The 16,316-nt window shown below is 65.4% G+C and overlaps 2 protein-coding genes across 2 annotated transcripts; one reads left to right on the top strand and one right to left on the bottom strand.

Annotated features, from left to right (window-relative positions):
- Positions 1–7,777: 7,777 nt before the first annotated feature.
- On the top strand, positions 7,778–8,481 carry PTH2 (parathyroid hormone 2). Its single transcript, XM_050927759.1, has 2 exons — positions 7,778–7,892; positions 8,140–8,481. The coding sequence occupies exons 1-2, from the start codon at positions 7,780–7,782 to the stop codon at positions 8,465–8,467; spliced, it is 441 nt and encodes a 146-aa protein (XP_050783716.1). The 5' UTR covers positions 7,778–7,779; the 3' UTR covers positions 8,468–8,481.
- Positions 8,482–11,334: 2,853 nt separating this feature from the next.
- Positions 11,335–15,307, bottom strand: LOC127036661 (galanin peptides-like). Its single transcript, XM_050927760.1, has 6 exons — positions 14,676–15,307; positions 13,913–13,990; positions 13,634–13,688; positions 12,781–12,870; positions 12,635–12,709; positions 11,335–12,148 (listed from the first exon to the last, which is right to left on the bottom strand). Exons 2-6 carry the CDS (start codon positions 13,988–13,990, stop codon positions 12,096–12,098), a joined length of 351 nt encoding a protein of 116 aa, XP_050783717.1. The 5' UTR covers positions 14,676–15,307; the 3' UTR covers positions 11,335–12,095.
- Between the last annotated feature and the right edge of the window lie 1,009 nt (positions 15,308–16,316).

The following is a 16,316-nucleotide window of genomic DNA, read 5'->3' as shown; positions in this document are numbered from 1 at the left end:
AGACTGAGCGGGTCCCCCCAGCTCTTCCTGCCCCACCCCCATTCTTACTCTCTCCCCCAGCTGGAAATGCGAACCAGGCCCCCCTGCCAGCCTGGCCCTGGCCCCCTTGTCCCTTTGGGGGGAGCCAGGCCAGGTTGTTCCCCCAGTCCCACTGGGGTGTCGAGGTTACAGCCGCTTCCTGCTGTGTGTCACCCTCTGTCCCCCCCAAATTTGGGGTACCTACACCCCCTCTCCCCTCATCAACCCCCCAGGATGGACTTGCACACCACCCCTTTAAATATGAGGGGGGAGCGTGACAGCTCCAGCCCCTTTGGCATTTAAAGGGATACACGCCCACCTCCCAAAATGGGGCACTGTCCCTTTAAATAGCTGGGGGAGGGGAGAAATCAGCCTTCCCCCCAGATCTCTAAGGGGTGCAACCCCCCAAACAGATTCACCCACATAGAAATTGGGGCACTGGCCTTCTAAATACATAAAGGCAAAAATGTGGGGGGGGTCCCCGCTCTCCAGCCCCCCCACCCCAGCCAGGATCCCCCCAGAGCAGCCCACACGGTGGGGGGGGCTCCGTGTTACCCCGTGTCTGACTCACCTGGGTGGGGGGCAGAGAGCAGGGGAAGCTCAAGCTGCCGCTGGGAGGGAGAAACGCACAATGAGCCAGGATGGGGGGGCAGCTCCTCCCTAGCAGCCCCCCCGGGATATGGGGGGGATGACGCACGTGCTCCGGGGTGGGGGGGGGGCACAGGCGCTGCTAACAACCCAGCAATAACAACTGTGGCCCAGCGGCAGCTTCTGGGACTGGGGGGCTTGGTGAGCAGGGGGGGCTGCTGCCCCATGAGCCCCCCCAGCCCCGTGTGAGCCATCCCGGGTGCTCCGGGAAGTCAGGATGGGCTTGGCGCAGCCCCGTGACTCTCACACCCAGGGGTGGTGAGGGAGACCCCCCCAGACCGGCTTTGGGGTGAGCCCAGTGTCAGAAGCAGCTGTCCCAAGGTCCCGAATGGGACCCGGCCCCGCAAAAACCTTCATGGCCCAGCGCCCCCCCCCAACACCGCCAAAGGGGCCAAGAAACCTCAGGCAGGCAAGAGGCAGCCAGCACTTGGGGGCCACAGCACGGAGCAGGGTGAGCTCCCCCCCAGCACCACCAGCTCAGCTGCAAATAGAACCCAGGAGTCCTGGGTCCCAGCGCCCCCGCCCCCCCCGCTCCAGCCACTAGCCCCCACTCCCCTCCCAGAGCCAGGGAGAGAACCCAGGAGTCCTGGTCCCAGCGCCCCCCAGCTTCAGCCACTAGCCCCCATTCCCCTCCCAGAGCCGGGGAGAGAACCCAGGTGTCCTGGCTCCCAGCCTCCCCCCCCCCAGCTCCAGCCACTAGCCCCCACTCCCCTCCCAGAGCTGCGGAGAGAACCCAGGAGTCCTGGCTCCCAGCCCACCTCTGCTCTGACAGCTACACCCCGTGTCCCAGACTCCCAGGCCCCACCTTTGTTTGGCTCTGTACGGCCCCTGGGAGGATCCCTGTCTCTGCGACGCCTTCTTGGGGGGTGGGGGGCTGTCTCCCTCAGGATTGAGGCCTGGTCCCCAGTACCTGGCTTTTCTGTGGGGCCCCCAGGGGTCCCCTTCCTGGGTCTGAGCTGGAAGCATCCAGCCCCCCTGTCCTCACTGTGCGCCTCCTGCAGTGGGGCCGCCTGGATGGGAGCCCTGGGGAAGCCAGGGGGCCCCACCCCGCAGCCAGCCAGGACTCCCAGCCAGCGGGGAACGCAGCAGGGTTACTAGCCGACAGGAATTGGGATAAGGGGGAACGTCCCTGTCACGGGCTCACAGGTCGTGCCCACTCGTGGCCTCATTCGGGGAACCCCCTTCAGTGCGACAGCCCTTCTCGGGGGTCCGCTCTCTCCCGGGGGCAGGCCCCTCCACCTGCTGCAGCCTCCCCTGTCTGTGCCGTGGGCCCCTCAGGGAGTCCCCTCCCGCTGGACCCCCCAGGCCTCCACCCCCAAAGGGACCGATGCCCCCCACCCTGCGCCCTGTTCTCTAGCCCGGAGCGACTCTCCGCCGCGTAACACAGGAGGGTTATTGAGCGTTGAACCCAGCACAGGAAACTCTCCAGCCTCAGACCTGGCCCCCCTCAGCCCAGCACGTCCCAGGCTCCCTGCAGCCAGGTGGGCTCTGCCTGCCCCCCCTCTCCAGCCCAGAGCCCCCCTGCTTCCCAGCTGGGCCTCTGATACCCCCGGCCCCAAGCCCCCTCTGTCCATTGTCTTCTCTCCAGGGAAACAGGGTCTCCTGGGCTCCTCTCCTGTCCCGTCCTCTGGCCGGACCCAGCTGCTCAAGTCACCAGGGTCCTCCCCCCAGCCAGAACCGGCTGCTACTCCTGATCTGGGCCTCCAGGTCACCAGTCGCTGGGGTCTCCGTCCTCCAGGCCATCAGCTGGGGTCCCAAGTTCCCTCTCTGGGTCCTCTGTACCCACAATCTCCCTCTCCTCTCCCCTCGTTCAACCCGTAACACCTGGGGACACCGAGTCCCACCCCCTTGGCATGGAAGCTACTGGAAACCCACGGAAAAATCAAGCAAGTCCCCCACTTCGTCAACGTCCCTCATGGGTCAGTAACTGGGGAAAGACAGGAAACGAAGAGGGGGAATAAAGGAGCAGCTTTCAGACTGGAGAGAGGTAACTAGTGGGGTCCCCTGGGGGGCTGCACCGGGCCCAGCGCTGCCCAACAGGGGAACCAGGGAGGTGGCAGCCGACACAAAATGACTCAAGCCGGTTAACTGCGGCACATTACAAAGAGGCCGAACTGGGGGACCGGGCCACGAAACGGCAGATGAAACGCAAAGAAACAGTGGAAACACAAGCCCAGCTCGCCGTGGAACCTGCTGGGGGCTGGTGATGTAGAAGGACTTTTGCAGAATGTTTAATGTGAGTGCTGTGTGCCTCAGTTTCCCCATGTTCCGCACCGTGACTGAGGTGGGGAGAAGAGGCTGCTTAGTCGCTGCACAGACCCAGGTGTGACCGACAGCAGCAGGCTGGGACCAGGCCTAGAAAACAATGGCCTAACCCCCTGCCCAGCCCATTGGCACCCAGGAGCTAACACCCGTGGGTGGCCCCTGGGTAGGGAGCCCAGCGTATACTACCAGCTGACAGACAAAGGGCTGGGGGCACTGGCCTGACCTAGCCAGCCTTGGGCCTAAGCCAGGACTTTCCACTCTGTGCCCAGACCCCCAACAACCCCCCCCCCACGAGTCACTCCCGAGCTGGGGGGTACTGGATCCCTTGGGGGGGGTCTGTCTGCCCCCAGGGTACTTGCTGGGGGGGCTCCAGGTTCTGAGGGTGGGTCCTAGAGGGCAGGAAGCTGAGGGGCTCACCCCCTGATAGTAACCCCAAGGGGGCTGCCAGGGTCCCCCTGAGGGCTGGGCGAGAGCACCAGGCCCGTGGATCTGAGCTGGGTCCGAATGAGCCGTTCCCACTCACCAAGAGATCGTGGAGGCCCCGTGGCCAGTTCTCTGAAAACCTGCCCCAGAAAAGTAAGTGGATGCAGGACCCCCAGGAAAGGGAGAGAAGCTGGGCAGGATCCTGCCAGTGGTTGGTAAACCCAACACCCACCCACCCCCGGCACAGGCAGCCCTGGGCATGACCTGGTAGAAGAGATCTGGTAAAACTGGAAACGGTGCAGAGACGAGGCCCAGGAGTGATCTGGAAGATGGAACAGCTTGGATAGGACACATTAAAAACCAGGGACTTCTCCGCTGTGACGCGGGGAGAGGGAATACGCTGGGGTCTGTAATATCAGGACTGGTGTAGAGAAAGTCCTGTTTACCCCCTCACCTGATGAGATCCAGCGGTCACGCAATGAAATCAACAGACAGCAGGTTTAAAACAACCTATAGGAAGCATTTCTTCACCCACCGTGCCACAACCTGGGGAACTCCCTGCCACAGGATGTTGTGAAGGCCTGAAGTGTAGGTCCATTGCTGACTATTAGCCAAGAGCCAACCCCGTGCTCTGGGTGTCCCTGAACCTCTGACTGGCAGACGCTGAGATTGGACAGATCACTTGAGAATTGCCCCAAACCGGGAACCCCACAGGAGCCTGGGGGCCAGTCAGTGGAGCCGGCCCAGCACAGCAGTTCTGCTCATTTCCCAGCACTCTGGACAGACGGACGGACACCGGGAGTAGGAAGCCAAGAGTTTATTGATGCAGCGACACGGAGATCACCCGATAAGCGAGGGGGCCCCCCCAAGCAGGAGGCGGTGGCATCTCTCCAGCCAGCGGGGGTCAGCGGCGCCCCAGGACCAGAACCAGCCCCATGGCAGCCAGCAGCAGCAGGACGGAGACACTCAGCAGCACAGTGAGGATCACCCTGCCCCCCGAGCGCCCGCCGGGGCCAGGCTCCATGGCGTGGAAGCTGTGGGGGAGACCTGGGGGGGAAAAGCCACAGGGGCAAGGAGGCAGGGCTTAGTCCTGCCATGCAGGGGGAGGGAGTGTGGCCAGACTAAGCCACACCTCCAGATCTGGGAGCTGGTGCCCCCCCAGAGGGGAAGGTCCAGTGCCCCCATTCCCTCTGCCCCCACAAACCGCTCTCACCTCGCGTCTCAAAGGGTCGGGACCAGTTCGTCACAGCCACAGGGGTCACAGCGGGGCCGTACAGGGCAAACCGCACCCTGCGGGAAGCAAGGCAGCTGGTTCTTACGAAGAGAGAGAGAACCCAGGAGTCCTGGGTCCCAGCCCCCCTGCTCTAACCATTAGATCCCATTCCCACAATCTCAGCCCACCCCAGACACTCCTATATGCTGCCCACACCCTGCACCCCACAGATTCAACCCTCCCAGGCAGCACCCCAGGCCCCTCATCCTGGCCCCCCCATCGCCCCACTACCTGTAGCTCCGGCCAGGGAGCAGGTCCCGGGTGCAGGTATCATTCAAGCAGGCCAGGACCGGACCCATGTCATAAGCAAATTCCCACGGGAGGGGGGGCTCCTCAAACAGGGGGCTGCAGGGGGGCACCAGGAAGCCCTGGGGCACCTTGTAGGTGGCATTGTCCCCTGGGGAAGATGGCAACATGAGTCACGGGCCAGGAACCCAGGAGTCCTGGCTCCTAACCCCCCCGCTGTAACCACTAGCCTCCACTCCCCTCCCAGAGCCTGGGAAAGAACCCAGGAGTCCCAGCCCCCCCCCCCACTCTAACCACTGGACCCCACTCCCTTCCCCGTACCTGAAGGTTGTACGTGCACCTGGATCACGGCTGATGCCCGGGGTGCCTGGCTGGGGTCCACGCTTGCCTGGCGCCATTGCTCATAGAGGCAGTACGCAGGGCACAGGCGCAGGACAGTGGAGAGGCGGGAGGATTCGGAGTACAGCCTCACGGGGTAATCTGGGGGGCAGCGCAAGTGAGATCCTGCCCCTGCCCAGAGCAACCCAACTCCACCCTGAGCCAAGGAGAGAACCCAGGAGTCCTGGCTCCCAGCTCTAACCATTACACCCCACTCCCTTCCCAGAGCCAGGGAGAGAACCCAGGAGTCCTGGCCAGGGGTCAGCTGAGGCCAGCCCCCTCCTCTCTACCCCCAGCTGCACGGGGAGGGGGTGGGGGTGCTGGGGAGGCCCCCAGGCCAACTCACCCAGGGGAGGCAGCAAGGCAGCCCCCAGACACAGCCAGAGAAGAAGGAAAAGGGCCCCCAAGCACTGCTTCCCCATAGCTGCCCCAGCCATCCCCAGCCACTGCTACCATGAGCTTCCCAGGGAGGGGGAATAAATAACCCCTGCCCCCATCAGGGGCAGCTGGGTGTGGTGGGGCGGGGCCCCCAGGGCTGAGATTTAAAGGGGAAGAGACACCTCCGCCTCCACCCATGTGATCCTACTGTGTGCATCCTGGGGGGACTCATCCCCCTTCCCCAGCCCCCCATCCCTCTGTGTGCATCCCGGGGGGCTAATCCCCCTTCCCTGCCCCCATCCCTCTGTGTGCATCCTGGGGGGCTAATCCTCCTCCCCCAACCCCCTGCCCCCATCCCTCTGGGTACATCCTGGGGGGCTCATCTCCCTCCCCCCATCCCTCTGTTTGCGTCCTGGGGGGACTCATCCCTCTCCCCCAACTGCCTGCCCCCCATCCCTCTGTCTGTGTCCTGGGATACTGATCCGCCATCCCCAACCCCCACCCTCCCCCATCTGACTGTCTCTTCCCTGCAAGGGGGGGGGTTAACCCCCCATTTCCCCTCCCCAACCCCCCACCAGCCACTGGCAGTGCCCCCCCCCCGTATCCCTGGTCGCTGTGTCGCTCCATTAATTTAATGAAACGATTTTCCCCTTTGGTCCCCCCGCTCTCCAGTCCCAATTAGCCGCCTGGGGGCGAAGGCCGGGCGATTGATATCCGGCTTGTCTGCCTGGCGCTGTCTGCCAGCCCCCTCTTCCTGACCCGGCCCCTCCGCCCCACGCTGGCGCCTCTGGAAATAACCCAGCGTCGGTTACATTCACGCCCCCCCCCGATCAGCCCCCCCCAGGATCCATCCTGGGGCTTCAGAGTCAGCAGGCCCTGCAATGCACAGAGAACCCAGGAGTCCTGGCTCCCAGCCTCGCCCCCCCACCTCTAACCACTAGACTCCACTGCCCTCCCAGAGCCAGCAAGATAAACAGGTTTCGGGGTGATGAGGGTTTTCCTGGGGCTGGGCCACCTGAGCTGGGGCCCTTGTGACATGGGCCTGGGGCAGGCGTCTCACGGGGTCCCACGATCCCCAGGGCCCCACCACCCCTTGCCCACGGGGCACTGCGGCCCCCCAGAGTGGGCGCAATATGGGGACGGTTGCCTCTGGGCCTGCGTCCTGCAGGATGGGCCCCCCTCCCAGCTGGGATATGCCGCCCAGCCCCCCTTTCCCCGCTAGCTCGTTAGGGTGCTGGCTAACAAGTCCGGCGCTAATGAGCCCTGGAGAGCGAGACACCCCCCGGAACCACCCACTTGCCATCGACAGCCGGCCCGGCCGGCAGTGAATCACGGGCGGGGGCCAGGGGCTTCGTTAGCGACGCCGTCTAACGAGGCCTTCGAGCGGGGGAGGGGTGGGCAATTAGGAGCTGCAGGCCAAGGGGTCCCTCCATCCCATCGACTCTGAGCTCCCAGCCCCACCCCCGGGTGTCAGATTTGGGGGTCCCAGGAGCCCCCCTCTGGCTCATTAACACCTCAGTCAACATACAGGGGTGGGGACCCCCCCCAGCTCAGCAGTGATGCCATCGATCCGCGCCCCCGACACCCCCGCCGGCTGCTCGGGCCTGCGTCACGCCGGGAGCGGGGAGGGGGACTGGGGGGGCTGGCGGACAGATATAAATCGCCCCAGGGAGCTGGGGCCAGGGAGACGGGGGGTTGCTGGGCCGTGCGTCGCGTCGGGGATCACAGGTAACCTGCGGGGGGCGCTGTGGGATCGGGGTGCTGGGCTGGGGTTCTGGGTTCAGCCTAGGGGGGCACCATTGGGCTGGGGGAGAGGGGGCTGGGGTTCTGGGTTCAGCCTAGGGGGGCACCATTGGGCTGGGAGAGAAGGGGCTGGGTTCAGCCTGGGGGGCGCTATTCGGCTGGAGGAGAGGGGGCTGGGTTCAGCCTGGGGGGGCACCACTGGTTTGGGGGAGAGAGGGCTGGGTTCAGCCTGGGGGGCACCGCTGGGCTCGGGGAGGTGCTGGTACCAGCTGAGCCAGGCAAGGTGGGGGCTGGGAGCGGAGGAGAAGATCTTGGACTCGGCTGGCTGGGGAGAGGCTGCGGGGGGGGGCAGGGTCTGTCTGTGTCCAGGGGGCTCTGACCCTCTTTCCATCCCCCCAGGGCTGGAGATGGACGCCCCGCCTGGTGCTGGGAGAGGTCTGGTCCCTGTCACCTTCCTCTTGGGCTGCTCCTTGCTCCTGTGCTCAGGGGCACGGCTCCCACCATCGTATCCCCCCAACAGGTACAGATCCCCCAGCCACCAGACCCCACCCCCCCTCCCAGAGCTGGAGAGAGAACCCAGGAGTCCTGGCTCCCAGCCCCCCCCCCATTCCGACCACTGCATCCTGCTCCCCTCCCAGCGCTGGGGAGAGAACCCAGGAGTCCTGACTCTCAGCCCCCCCTGCTCTAACCACTAGACCCCACTCCCCTCCCGAGCTGGGGCGAGAACCCAGGCGTCCGGGGCTGTCTCTTTCTCTCTCTCCCCCTAGGCTGTGGACGCGGGATGCCCCACAGGACCCCGCCGACCCCGCCAGCCGACCCCCAGCTTGGGACCTGCAGCTGCCATCCATCAGCCTGCAGGACTGGAGCCTCCGAATGCTGTCCGGAGAGGGGCGAAGCAGGAAGTCCCGCCTCTGGAGCGGGCCAAGCCAGGAAGTCCCGCCTGCGGAGCTGGCCCCAGGCTGGGGTGGGAAGAGGAGCATCGTGGTGGCGGACGACGCGGCTTTCCGGGAGCGGAGCAAGATGCTGACGGCCATGGAGCGCCAGAAATGGCTCAACTCCTACATGCAGAAACTGCTGGTGGTGAACCCCGACTGAGGGGGGGTCCCGCCGTCCAGGGGCTGCACGCCCCCAATAAAAGATCTTTGTTTTCGGTCTGCTGACTCAGACCCCAAAGCCAGGAGCCGGTGTCTTCATTGGGGGCGGGGATGGAGGGAAGGGGTGGGGGTGGAAGGAGGGGTCTGTGGGGCTGGCTGACATATCTGGAGGTGGGGGGGATGCAGGGATGTGAGGGGTGGGGGCATGGAGGGCTGGGGGGCTCTATGTGGGGCTGGCTGACATATCTGGGGCTGGGTCCAGCTGGATTCCATCCCAGTCGACGCCCCCCCCGGTGCTGAATCCTGGGGACCCCTGGATGGAAACACTCGGAACCAATGACCCGAACCGGGGAGACCCTGCCTGGGTTCCCGGCCTGCCCCCCGGGACTAAGCCTGGCTAGAAGGCCGGGGGGTGCTGGGCTCCCAGGGGCTGGATTTGGAGGCACTGAGCTCAGGGGTGCTGGATTGGGGGGCGCTGGGCCCTGACGGTGGCTGCCCTGCAGGTCCCGTGTCAGCAATGGGAACGAACGTTGGGTTGGGGTTTGTGGGTGAGGAGAAGCTGCCCCCCCAGACCATCCTCCTCCTGTGGACACAGACGGACGCACACACAGACAGACGGACGCACTGGCACGGACTCACGGGTCGTGCCCACTCGTGGCCCCGTGCGGTCCGTGGGGGGTGCCCCCTTCAGTGCAACAGCCCTTCTCGGGGGGCCACTCTGTCCCGGGGTCAGGCCCCTCCACCTCCTGGAGCCGCACTTCTCTGAACCTCAGCACGTCTGTCACTGCCGTGGGCCCCTCAAGGAGTCCCCTCGCTCTGGACCCCCTGGGCGTCCACCCCCCGAAGGGGCCGATGCCCCCCGCCCTCCGGCCTGTTCTCTAGCCCGGAGCGACTCAGCCAGCGTAACACAGGAGGGTTATTGAGCGTTGAACCCAGCACAGGAAACTCTCCAGCCTCAGGCCTGGCCCCCCTCAGCCCAGCACATCCCAGTCTCCCTGCAGCCAGGTGGGCTTTGCCTGCCCCCGTCCAGCCCTGAGCCCCCTGCTTCCCCGCTGGGCCTCTGATACCCCCGGCCCCAAGCCCCCTCTGTCCATTGTCTTCTCTCCAGGGAAACAGGGTGGCCTGGGTCTCCTCTCCTGTCCCGTCCTCTGGCCCCTCTGGCTGGACAGGGCTGGTCAGGTCACCGGGGTCCTGTCCCTGCAGCCCATTGTCCTCCCCCCGGCCAGACCCGGCTGGGACTCCTGAGCTGGGTCTCCGGGGCACCAGGTCACCATTCGCTGAGTCTCCATCCTCCAGGCCATCAGCCGGGGTCCCCAGTTCCCTTTCTGGTCCTCTGTACCCACAAACTCCCTCTCCCCTCCCCTCATTAACCCGTAGCACCTGGGGAAACTGAGTCCCACCCCTCGGCATGGAACCCACTGGAGAATCAAGGAAACAACAAGAAAATCCCCCATTTCGTCACACACAAACACAGACGGACGCGCTGAGCTCCTCCCCCCGTCCCTGGGCAGCGGGTGTGTCCGTCTTGTCCCCCCTCCAGCTGCCTCCCTGGGGAGCAGCTCCGCTCCAGGCTGTCAGGGGGGGTGTGTTACTCTTCCCCCCCCACATCCCCCCTGCACAGCCGGACGGGCCCCACACCACGGCCCCCGCTGGGCGCAGAGAGCCGGGGGGGGTGATGGGAACCCCAGTGCAAAGCTGCACCCACGGACCCTGCAGAGAGACGCAGATGCCAGGTGTGTGGGGGGGGGTACAGGGATGGCGAGAGAGAGAGAGATGGTGTGGGGGGCTCCCCAGCCGGACACCAGGCTAATTGCTCGTTTGCTGCTGCTCCTCGCAGGCCGGTCATTAGGTGAGGAGCAATTTCCAGCCCCTGGAGTGACCCCAGGATCAGAGCAAGTTGCCCCAAGCATGGCTGGCTGAGGGAGGGGGCCGGGAATGGGGCGAGAGGCCTATCCCCTCTGGGGGGCACAGGCTCCCATCCAGCCCCAGGGCAGGGGCCCTCTCTGCCCCCTGCTGACCATCGCACTCTGCCCAGCCCACCCCCCAGACAATCCGTGGGACAGATGAGCTGTTGTCCTGGTGATTTCCCATAATAGTCTGTGTGTGCCTCAGTTTCCCCACGAGCTGCCTGGTTAGCTAGCGGTGGGGGAGACGGTTGTTCACTCTTTGCAGTGACCCAGAGCCCCAGGTGTGACTGAGCCTGGCAGCCTGGGCCCAGCCCGGCCCGTTGGCACCCAGCAGCTAATGCCTGCGGGTGCTCCCTGGGCAGGGAGCCAGGCGGGTGCGACCAGCTGGAGGACGAGGGGCCAGGGGTGGGGGGTTGCTCCATGTGGGGCTGCTGGGGGGGAGCTGGGGGCACTGGCACTAAGAGGTCGGGGGGCTCTGGGCTCGGGCCCGACCCAGCCGGGCTTGGCTGTAATTTCTGTTCTCGGCGCTAACCCAGGACTCTCTGCTCTGTGCCCAGACCCCCAACAACCCCCCCATAGTCCCCCCCCCAGCTGAGTCATTCCCGAGCCCGGAGCTGGGGGCCTGGCTCCCTCTGGGGGGCCCGTCTGCCCCCAGGACCCATCCCGGGGCACTCGCTTGTGCGGTATGACCCGGGGGGGGGGCTGCAGGCTCCGAGGGTGGGTCCTGGGGGTGGGAAGCCGAGGGGCTCACCCCAGTGAGAGTGACCCCCAGAGGGCTGCCAACACACAGATTCCTGCTGCATCACTCCTAAGCTTCTTGCAGGGACAGGGAGAGAACCCAGGAGTCCTGGCTCCCACCCCACCCCCACTCTAACCACTGGACCCCACTCCCCTCCCAGACCCGGGGAGAGAACCCAGGCGTCCTGGCTCCCAGCCCCAGCCCAAGCACCACACAGGAATATTGAGCAGTGAAATATTTATTGGCTGGTTGCTTAGGGTGACCCTCCCACCTCAAGACAGGGGTCTGGGTCTGGGGAGGGTCTGATCCTCCAGGATCCCTGCAGGATTTGGGGGTCCCCGGCCCCGTCTGTGCCCTCCGCCGTGGGCCGCCGGTGGTCCCAGTTGCCATGCTCGGGGAGTGTTGGGTCGACATCCAGTTCGGGGATGTGTTGCAGGGAGGCGCTGGGTGCAGCTGTGTCAAGTGCCCCGTACTGCAGAGTGGGAGTCTCCCCGAGGTCCGCAGCCCCATCGCTTGTTCCACATGCAGCATGATGACTAGAGCATTCCAGGGGGCCATGGGAGGGGAAACTGAGGCAATGAGTGACGGAGAAGGGACATACCCCCAAAGGCACATGGGGAAGCAGTCGCAGAGCCAGGGAGAGAACCCAGGATTCCGGGCTCCCAGCCCCCCTGCTCTAACCACTAGCCCCCACTCCCCCGCCACTATCACACTCAGGGCAGGAAGTGGAATGGGGTACCCGGGGGCAACTCCCCCTGCTTGGTCAGGGGGACGTCACACTAGGCGGCTGGTGGCAGCAGAATGGGAGGGGGGAGGGGCCTGCGTGGGAGGCCAGAAGGCGGGGGGGGGGTCCCAGGTCGAGGGGGCAGGTGAGGGAGGGCTGAGCATGTCCACACCAGGGCAGGGGGCGCTGCTCTGGGGTGTGCGCCTGTCACCGTGAGGGCGGGCTCCTGGCACAGGCAGATTGGTGGGGGGACGGGCGGCTAGGGCTGCCCGGCGGCATCGGGGAGGGGCAGACAATCCGGGGACCCCAGCTCTGCAGGAGGGAAGGAGACAGAGACCCCTTGATTAGCTCCATGGGCAAGTCCTCACCTCCACCCCAGGGACGATGTGAGAACCCCGGCGTTCTGGGTCCCAGCCCCGCCCTCGCTGTAACCACTAGACACCACTCCCCTCCCACAACCAGAGAGAGAACCCAGGCGTCCTGGCTCCCAGCCCCAACCCCCCCCCCACTCCCTGGCTCTAACCGCTAGAGCCCACTCCCCTCCCAGAACGAGAGAGAGAACCTAGGAGTCCAATCTCCCAGCCCCTTGCTCTAACCACTAGACCCTACTCCCCTTCCAGAACCAGAGAGAGAACCCAGGAGTCCTGGCTCCCAGCCCCGTCCCCCACACCCCAGCTCTAACCACCAGACCCCACTCCCTTCCCAGAGCCAGGGAGAGAACCCAGGAGTCCTGGCTCCCAGCCCCCCGCCTTTACCCACTACCCCCCTCGCCCCCCCGGGCCCGGCCCTGGCACTCACCTGGAAGACACAGGGAGGAGAGGAAATCCAGCAAGGTCTGGAGGCCGCGCTCGGCCAGGGGGCGCAGGGGGGCACCTGGAGGAGAACAGGGCAGGTGAGTGGGGTGCAGAGAGGGGCCCTGAGGGGATTGGGGGCCAGGGACTCACCATCGAACTCCACCTCCAGCTGCACCGGTTCCTCCACGGCCTCCCGCTTCCCGGCTAAGGCCCCCTTATCCATCAGCGGGCGGTGGGCATCTGTGAGAGAGAGGGTGAGGGGGGGGGCTGCGGGCCCGGACGCCTGGGTTCTAACCCAGCTGGAGAGGTAGGGTCTAGTGCTTAGGGCAGGGGTTGCTGGGAACCAGGACTCCTGGGTTCTCTCCCGGGGGGGGGGGCATCACAGCAGGGACGGGGAGCCAGGATGCCTGGGTTCTCTCACAGGTGGCATGGGAGGTGCCATGGCCGGGGGCGGGGGACGGGACAGGGATGCCTGAGTTCTCTCCCAGGGCAGGGGGGCGGCATTGTGGCAGGGGAGCCAGGATGCCTGGGTTCTCTCCTGGGGGGGGGGGCGGCACAGTGGGGAGTGGGAGCCAGGATGCCTGGGTGGGGAGTGCCAGGACGTCTGGGTTCTCTCCCAGGGGGGTGGGGAGTGCCAGGATGCCTGGGTTCTCTCCTGGGGGGGAGGGGGTGCCAGGACACCTGGGTTCTCTCCCGGGAGAAGGAGGGTAGCCAGGACACCTAGGGAGCGGGGTAGCCAGGACACCTGGGTTCTCTCCCAGGGGGGTGCGGAGTGCCAGGACGTCTGGGCTCTCTCCTGTGGGGGGGGGTGCCAGGACACCTGGGTTCTCTCCCAGGGGGGTGCGGAGTGCCAGGACGTCTGGGTTCTCTCTTGTGGGGGGGTGCCAGGACACCTGGGTTCTCTCCCAGGAGAGGGAGGGTAGCCAGGACACCTGGGTTCTCTCTGGGGTTGGCAGCAGCCAGGACGCCGGGGTTCTCTCCAGGGGGGGCGGGGGGTACTCACGGGGGCCCAGCAGGTAGCCTGCACTGTTCAGGGTCCAGCCACGTTTGTCTTTGAGCTGCAGGAAAAAAACCCATTAACCGAGTAGCTTTGCCCCCGCCGTCTGAGCTCCCCCCGCTCGCACACTGGGACAGCCCAGGACCCCAGCAGAGGCCTAGTGGGGATCGTACCATTCAGGGGGCCCCGGGGGCCCAGGCACGACAGGTGGGGATGGAGGAGACAGACTGGGGGGCACTGGGGGAGGGGCTGACAGGAGCTGGGGGCTGGGGGGGGGGCTCTCACCATCAGAGGGATCCCAGCACATTCGCCCAGCAGCCCCCACAGGGCCAGAGAAATGCAGAGCACAGCAGGGGTCCCCATCTGTGAAAGAGAGAGAGAGAGAACCCAGGAGTTCGGGCTCCCAGCCCCCTCCTCTGTTCTATCCACTAGAGCCCCCTCCCCTCCCGGAGCTGGGAAGAGAACCCAGGAGTGCAGGCTCCCAGCCACCCCCGTTCAATCCACTAGAGCCCCCTCCCCTCCTGGAGCTGGGAAGAGAACCCAGGAGTCCGGGCTCCCAGCTCCCCCCCTCCGTTCTATCCACTAGAACCCCCTCCCCTCCCAGAGCTAGGATAGAACCCAGGCATCCGGGCTCCCTCTATCTCTGCCCCCCAAATGCTGTTCATCACACAAACGCCTGGTTTTACCCCCAGCCCAATGCACCATGGGATATTTCTGTCCCCCTCGGAAAAAAAACCCCTCCTGTCCTATTGACCCAGCCCGGGGCTCCCCGCAACTCTGCCAGTGCTGCTCAGTCCCAACCCACAGCCCCCTGCTAACCCAGCCCAGGGCTCCCCCCAACTCTGCTGGTGCCCCTCACTCCCGACCCACAGTCCCTGCTAGCCCAGCCCTAGACTCCCCCCCAGCCCTGTCGGTGCCCCTCACTCCCAACCTGCATCCCCTACTAGCCCAGTCCTGGGCTCCCCCCAGCCCTGACAGTGCCCCTCACTCCCGACCTGCAGCCCTGGCAGTGGCAGGGCCCGATTCTGGGGGGCTGAGGGAATCTCACCTCAAATTCTGCCCCACTCTGGTTGCAGCCGGTGGCTCAGGCACTGGATTTATAAAGGGCAGGGGCAGGGGGGGGGGCAGATGGGTGCGTCATGCCTGGGGAGTGTAGCTAATCGCCCCCCACGGATTGGGGGGGGGGGTAGTTCATTTCTTTTGCCTCTAATTTTCTTTGCCACTTAGTCAGAAAATGGGTCTGAAAATTGGTGTAATTAGCTCTAATTGACTGCAGCACATGGGGGGGCAGGAGTGGGGAACTGGGGGGATTCTAGGGGCGGGAGGGGCTCAAGGGGAAATCGGTGGGGGCAGATGGATGCCTGGGTTTTATTCCAGGCACTACCTGCATTGATTGATTTTGTCTGGGGGGTTGGGCTAGGGCGACCAGACAGCAATGTGAAAAATTGGGACGGGGCTGGGGGGGTAATAGGAGCCTAGATAAGAAAAAGACCCCAAAATTGGGAGTGTCCCTGTAAACCTGGGACATCTGGACACCCTAGGCTGGGCACGGCTCGCCAGCCTCAGTTTCCCCGTTACTGAAATGAGGTTACTGAGCCTGGTCCTGACCCTAGGTCTAGGGTGACCAGATGTCCCGATTTTATAGGGACCGTTCTGATTTTGGGGTTTTTTTCTTATATAGGCTCCTATTACCCCCCACCCCCATCCTGATTTTTCACACTCGCTGTCCGATCGCCTTGGTCCCATCCCGCTTTAACCACTGACCCGACCTGCCTCCCCTCCCTGAGTGAGGGAGAGAACTCGGGAGTCCTGGCTCCCAGCCCCCCTGCTCTAACCACTGGACCTCACTCCCCTCCCTGAGTCAGGGAGAGAACCCAGGAGTCCTGGCTCCAAGCGTTGGCAGATGGCCCTTTATTCTCATTAGGGAGGCTGGGTAAGAGCCTCAGGCCTTGTCCCCATCAGCACAATTAGAGCTTCCCTGTGAATCCTGGCCAAGAGCCCAGGGCACCTACTGAGTGCGTCACAGTGACGAGGGACTTCAGGGGCTCGCAGACACATCTGGGGGGTGGGGGGGGGGCAAGCAGGGGCTGCGGGTCGGGAGTGAAGGGCACCGGCAGAGCTGGGCTAGCACGGGCTGCGGGTCGGGAGTGAGGGGCACCGGCAGAGCTGGGCTAGCAGGGGCTGTGGGTTAGGAGTGAGGGGCACCGGCAGAGCTGGGGGAGCCCAGGGCTGAGCTAGCAGGGGCTGCGGGTCAGGAGTGAGGGGCGCCGGCAGAGCTGGGGGAGCCCAGGGCTGAGCTAGCAGGGGCTGTGGGTTAGGAGTGAGGGGCGCCGGCGGGGCTGGGGGAGCCCAGGGCTGGGCTAGCAGGGGCTGCGGGTCAGGAGTGAGGGGCAGCGGCAGGGCTCGGGGAGCCCAGGGCTGGGCTAGCAGGGGCTGCGGGTCAGGAGTGAGGGGCACCAGCAGAGCTGGGGGGAGCCCAGGGCTGGGCGAGCAGTGGCTGCGGGTCGCGAGTCAAGGGCCCCAGCAGGGCTGGGGGCGGGGCCCCGCTAGGGGGCGCTGGCTGCCCCCTCGCAGCCTCTCAACCCCCACCTCCCTCTCTATGGTGCCCCCAGCGCTGATTGGCTGCTGCATGGCGTGCGGGGCGGGGCGGCGCTGCCATTGGCTGCCGGCGGAGGTGTCCGGCGCGAGG

Source organism: Gopherus flavomarginatus, chromosome 18 (genome assembly GCF_025201925.1).
Source record: "Gopherus flavomarginatus isolate rGopFla2 chromosome 18, rGopFla2.mat.asm, whole genome shotgun sequence".
Lineage (NCBI taxonomy): Eukaryota > Metazoa > Chordata > Testudines > Testudinidae > Gopherus > Gopherus flavomarginatus.
The sequence above is the reverse complement of the archived record's forward strand: the minus strand, read 5'-3'. Positions and strand labels throughout refer to the sequence as shown.

What these genes read in the sequence shown, in the direction of transcription:
- LOC127036661 (XM_050927760.1), bottom strand. Translation starts at nt 13,990, where the DNA reads ATGGGGACCCCTGCTGTGCTCTGCATTTCTCTGGCCCTGTGGGGGCTG. An exon ending in GTGCTGGGATCCCTCTGATG is followed by an intron (nt 13,689 to 13,912) that starts GTGAGAGCCCCC and finishes TTTTTCCTGCAG; the next exon opens with CTCAAAGACAAACGTGGCTG. An exon ending in CTCCTCCCTGTGTCTTCCAG is followed by an intron (nt 12,149 to 12,634) that starts GTGAGTGCCAGG and finishes TCCCTCCTGCAG; the next exon opens with AGCTGGGGTCCCCGGATTGT.
- PTH2 (XM_050927759.1), top strand. Translation starts at nt 7,780, where the DNA reads ATGGACGCCCCGCCTGGTGCTGGGAGAGGTCTGGTCCCTGTCACCTTC. An exon ending in CCATCGTATCCCCCCAACAG is followed by an intron (nt 7,893 to 8,139) that starts GTACAGATCCCC and finishes CTCTCCCCCTAG; the next exon opens with GCTGTGGACGCGGGATGCCC.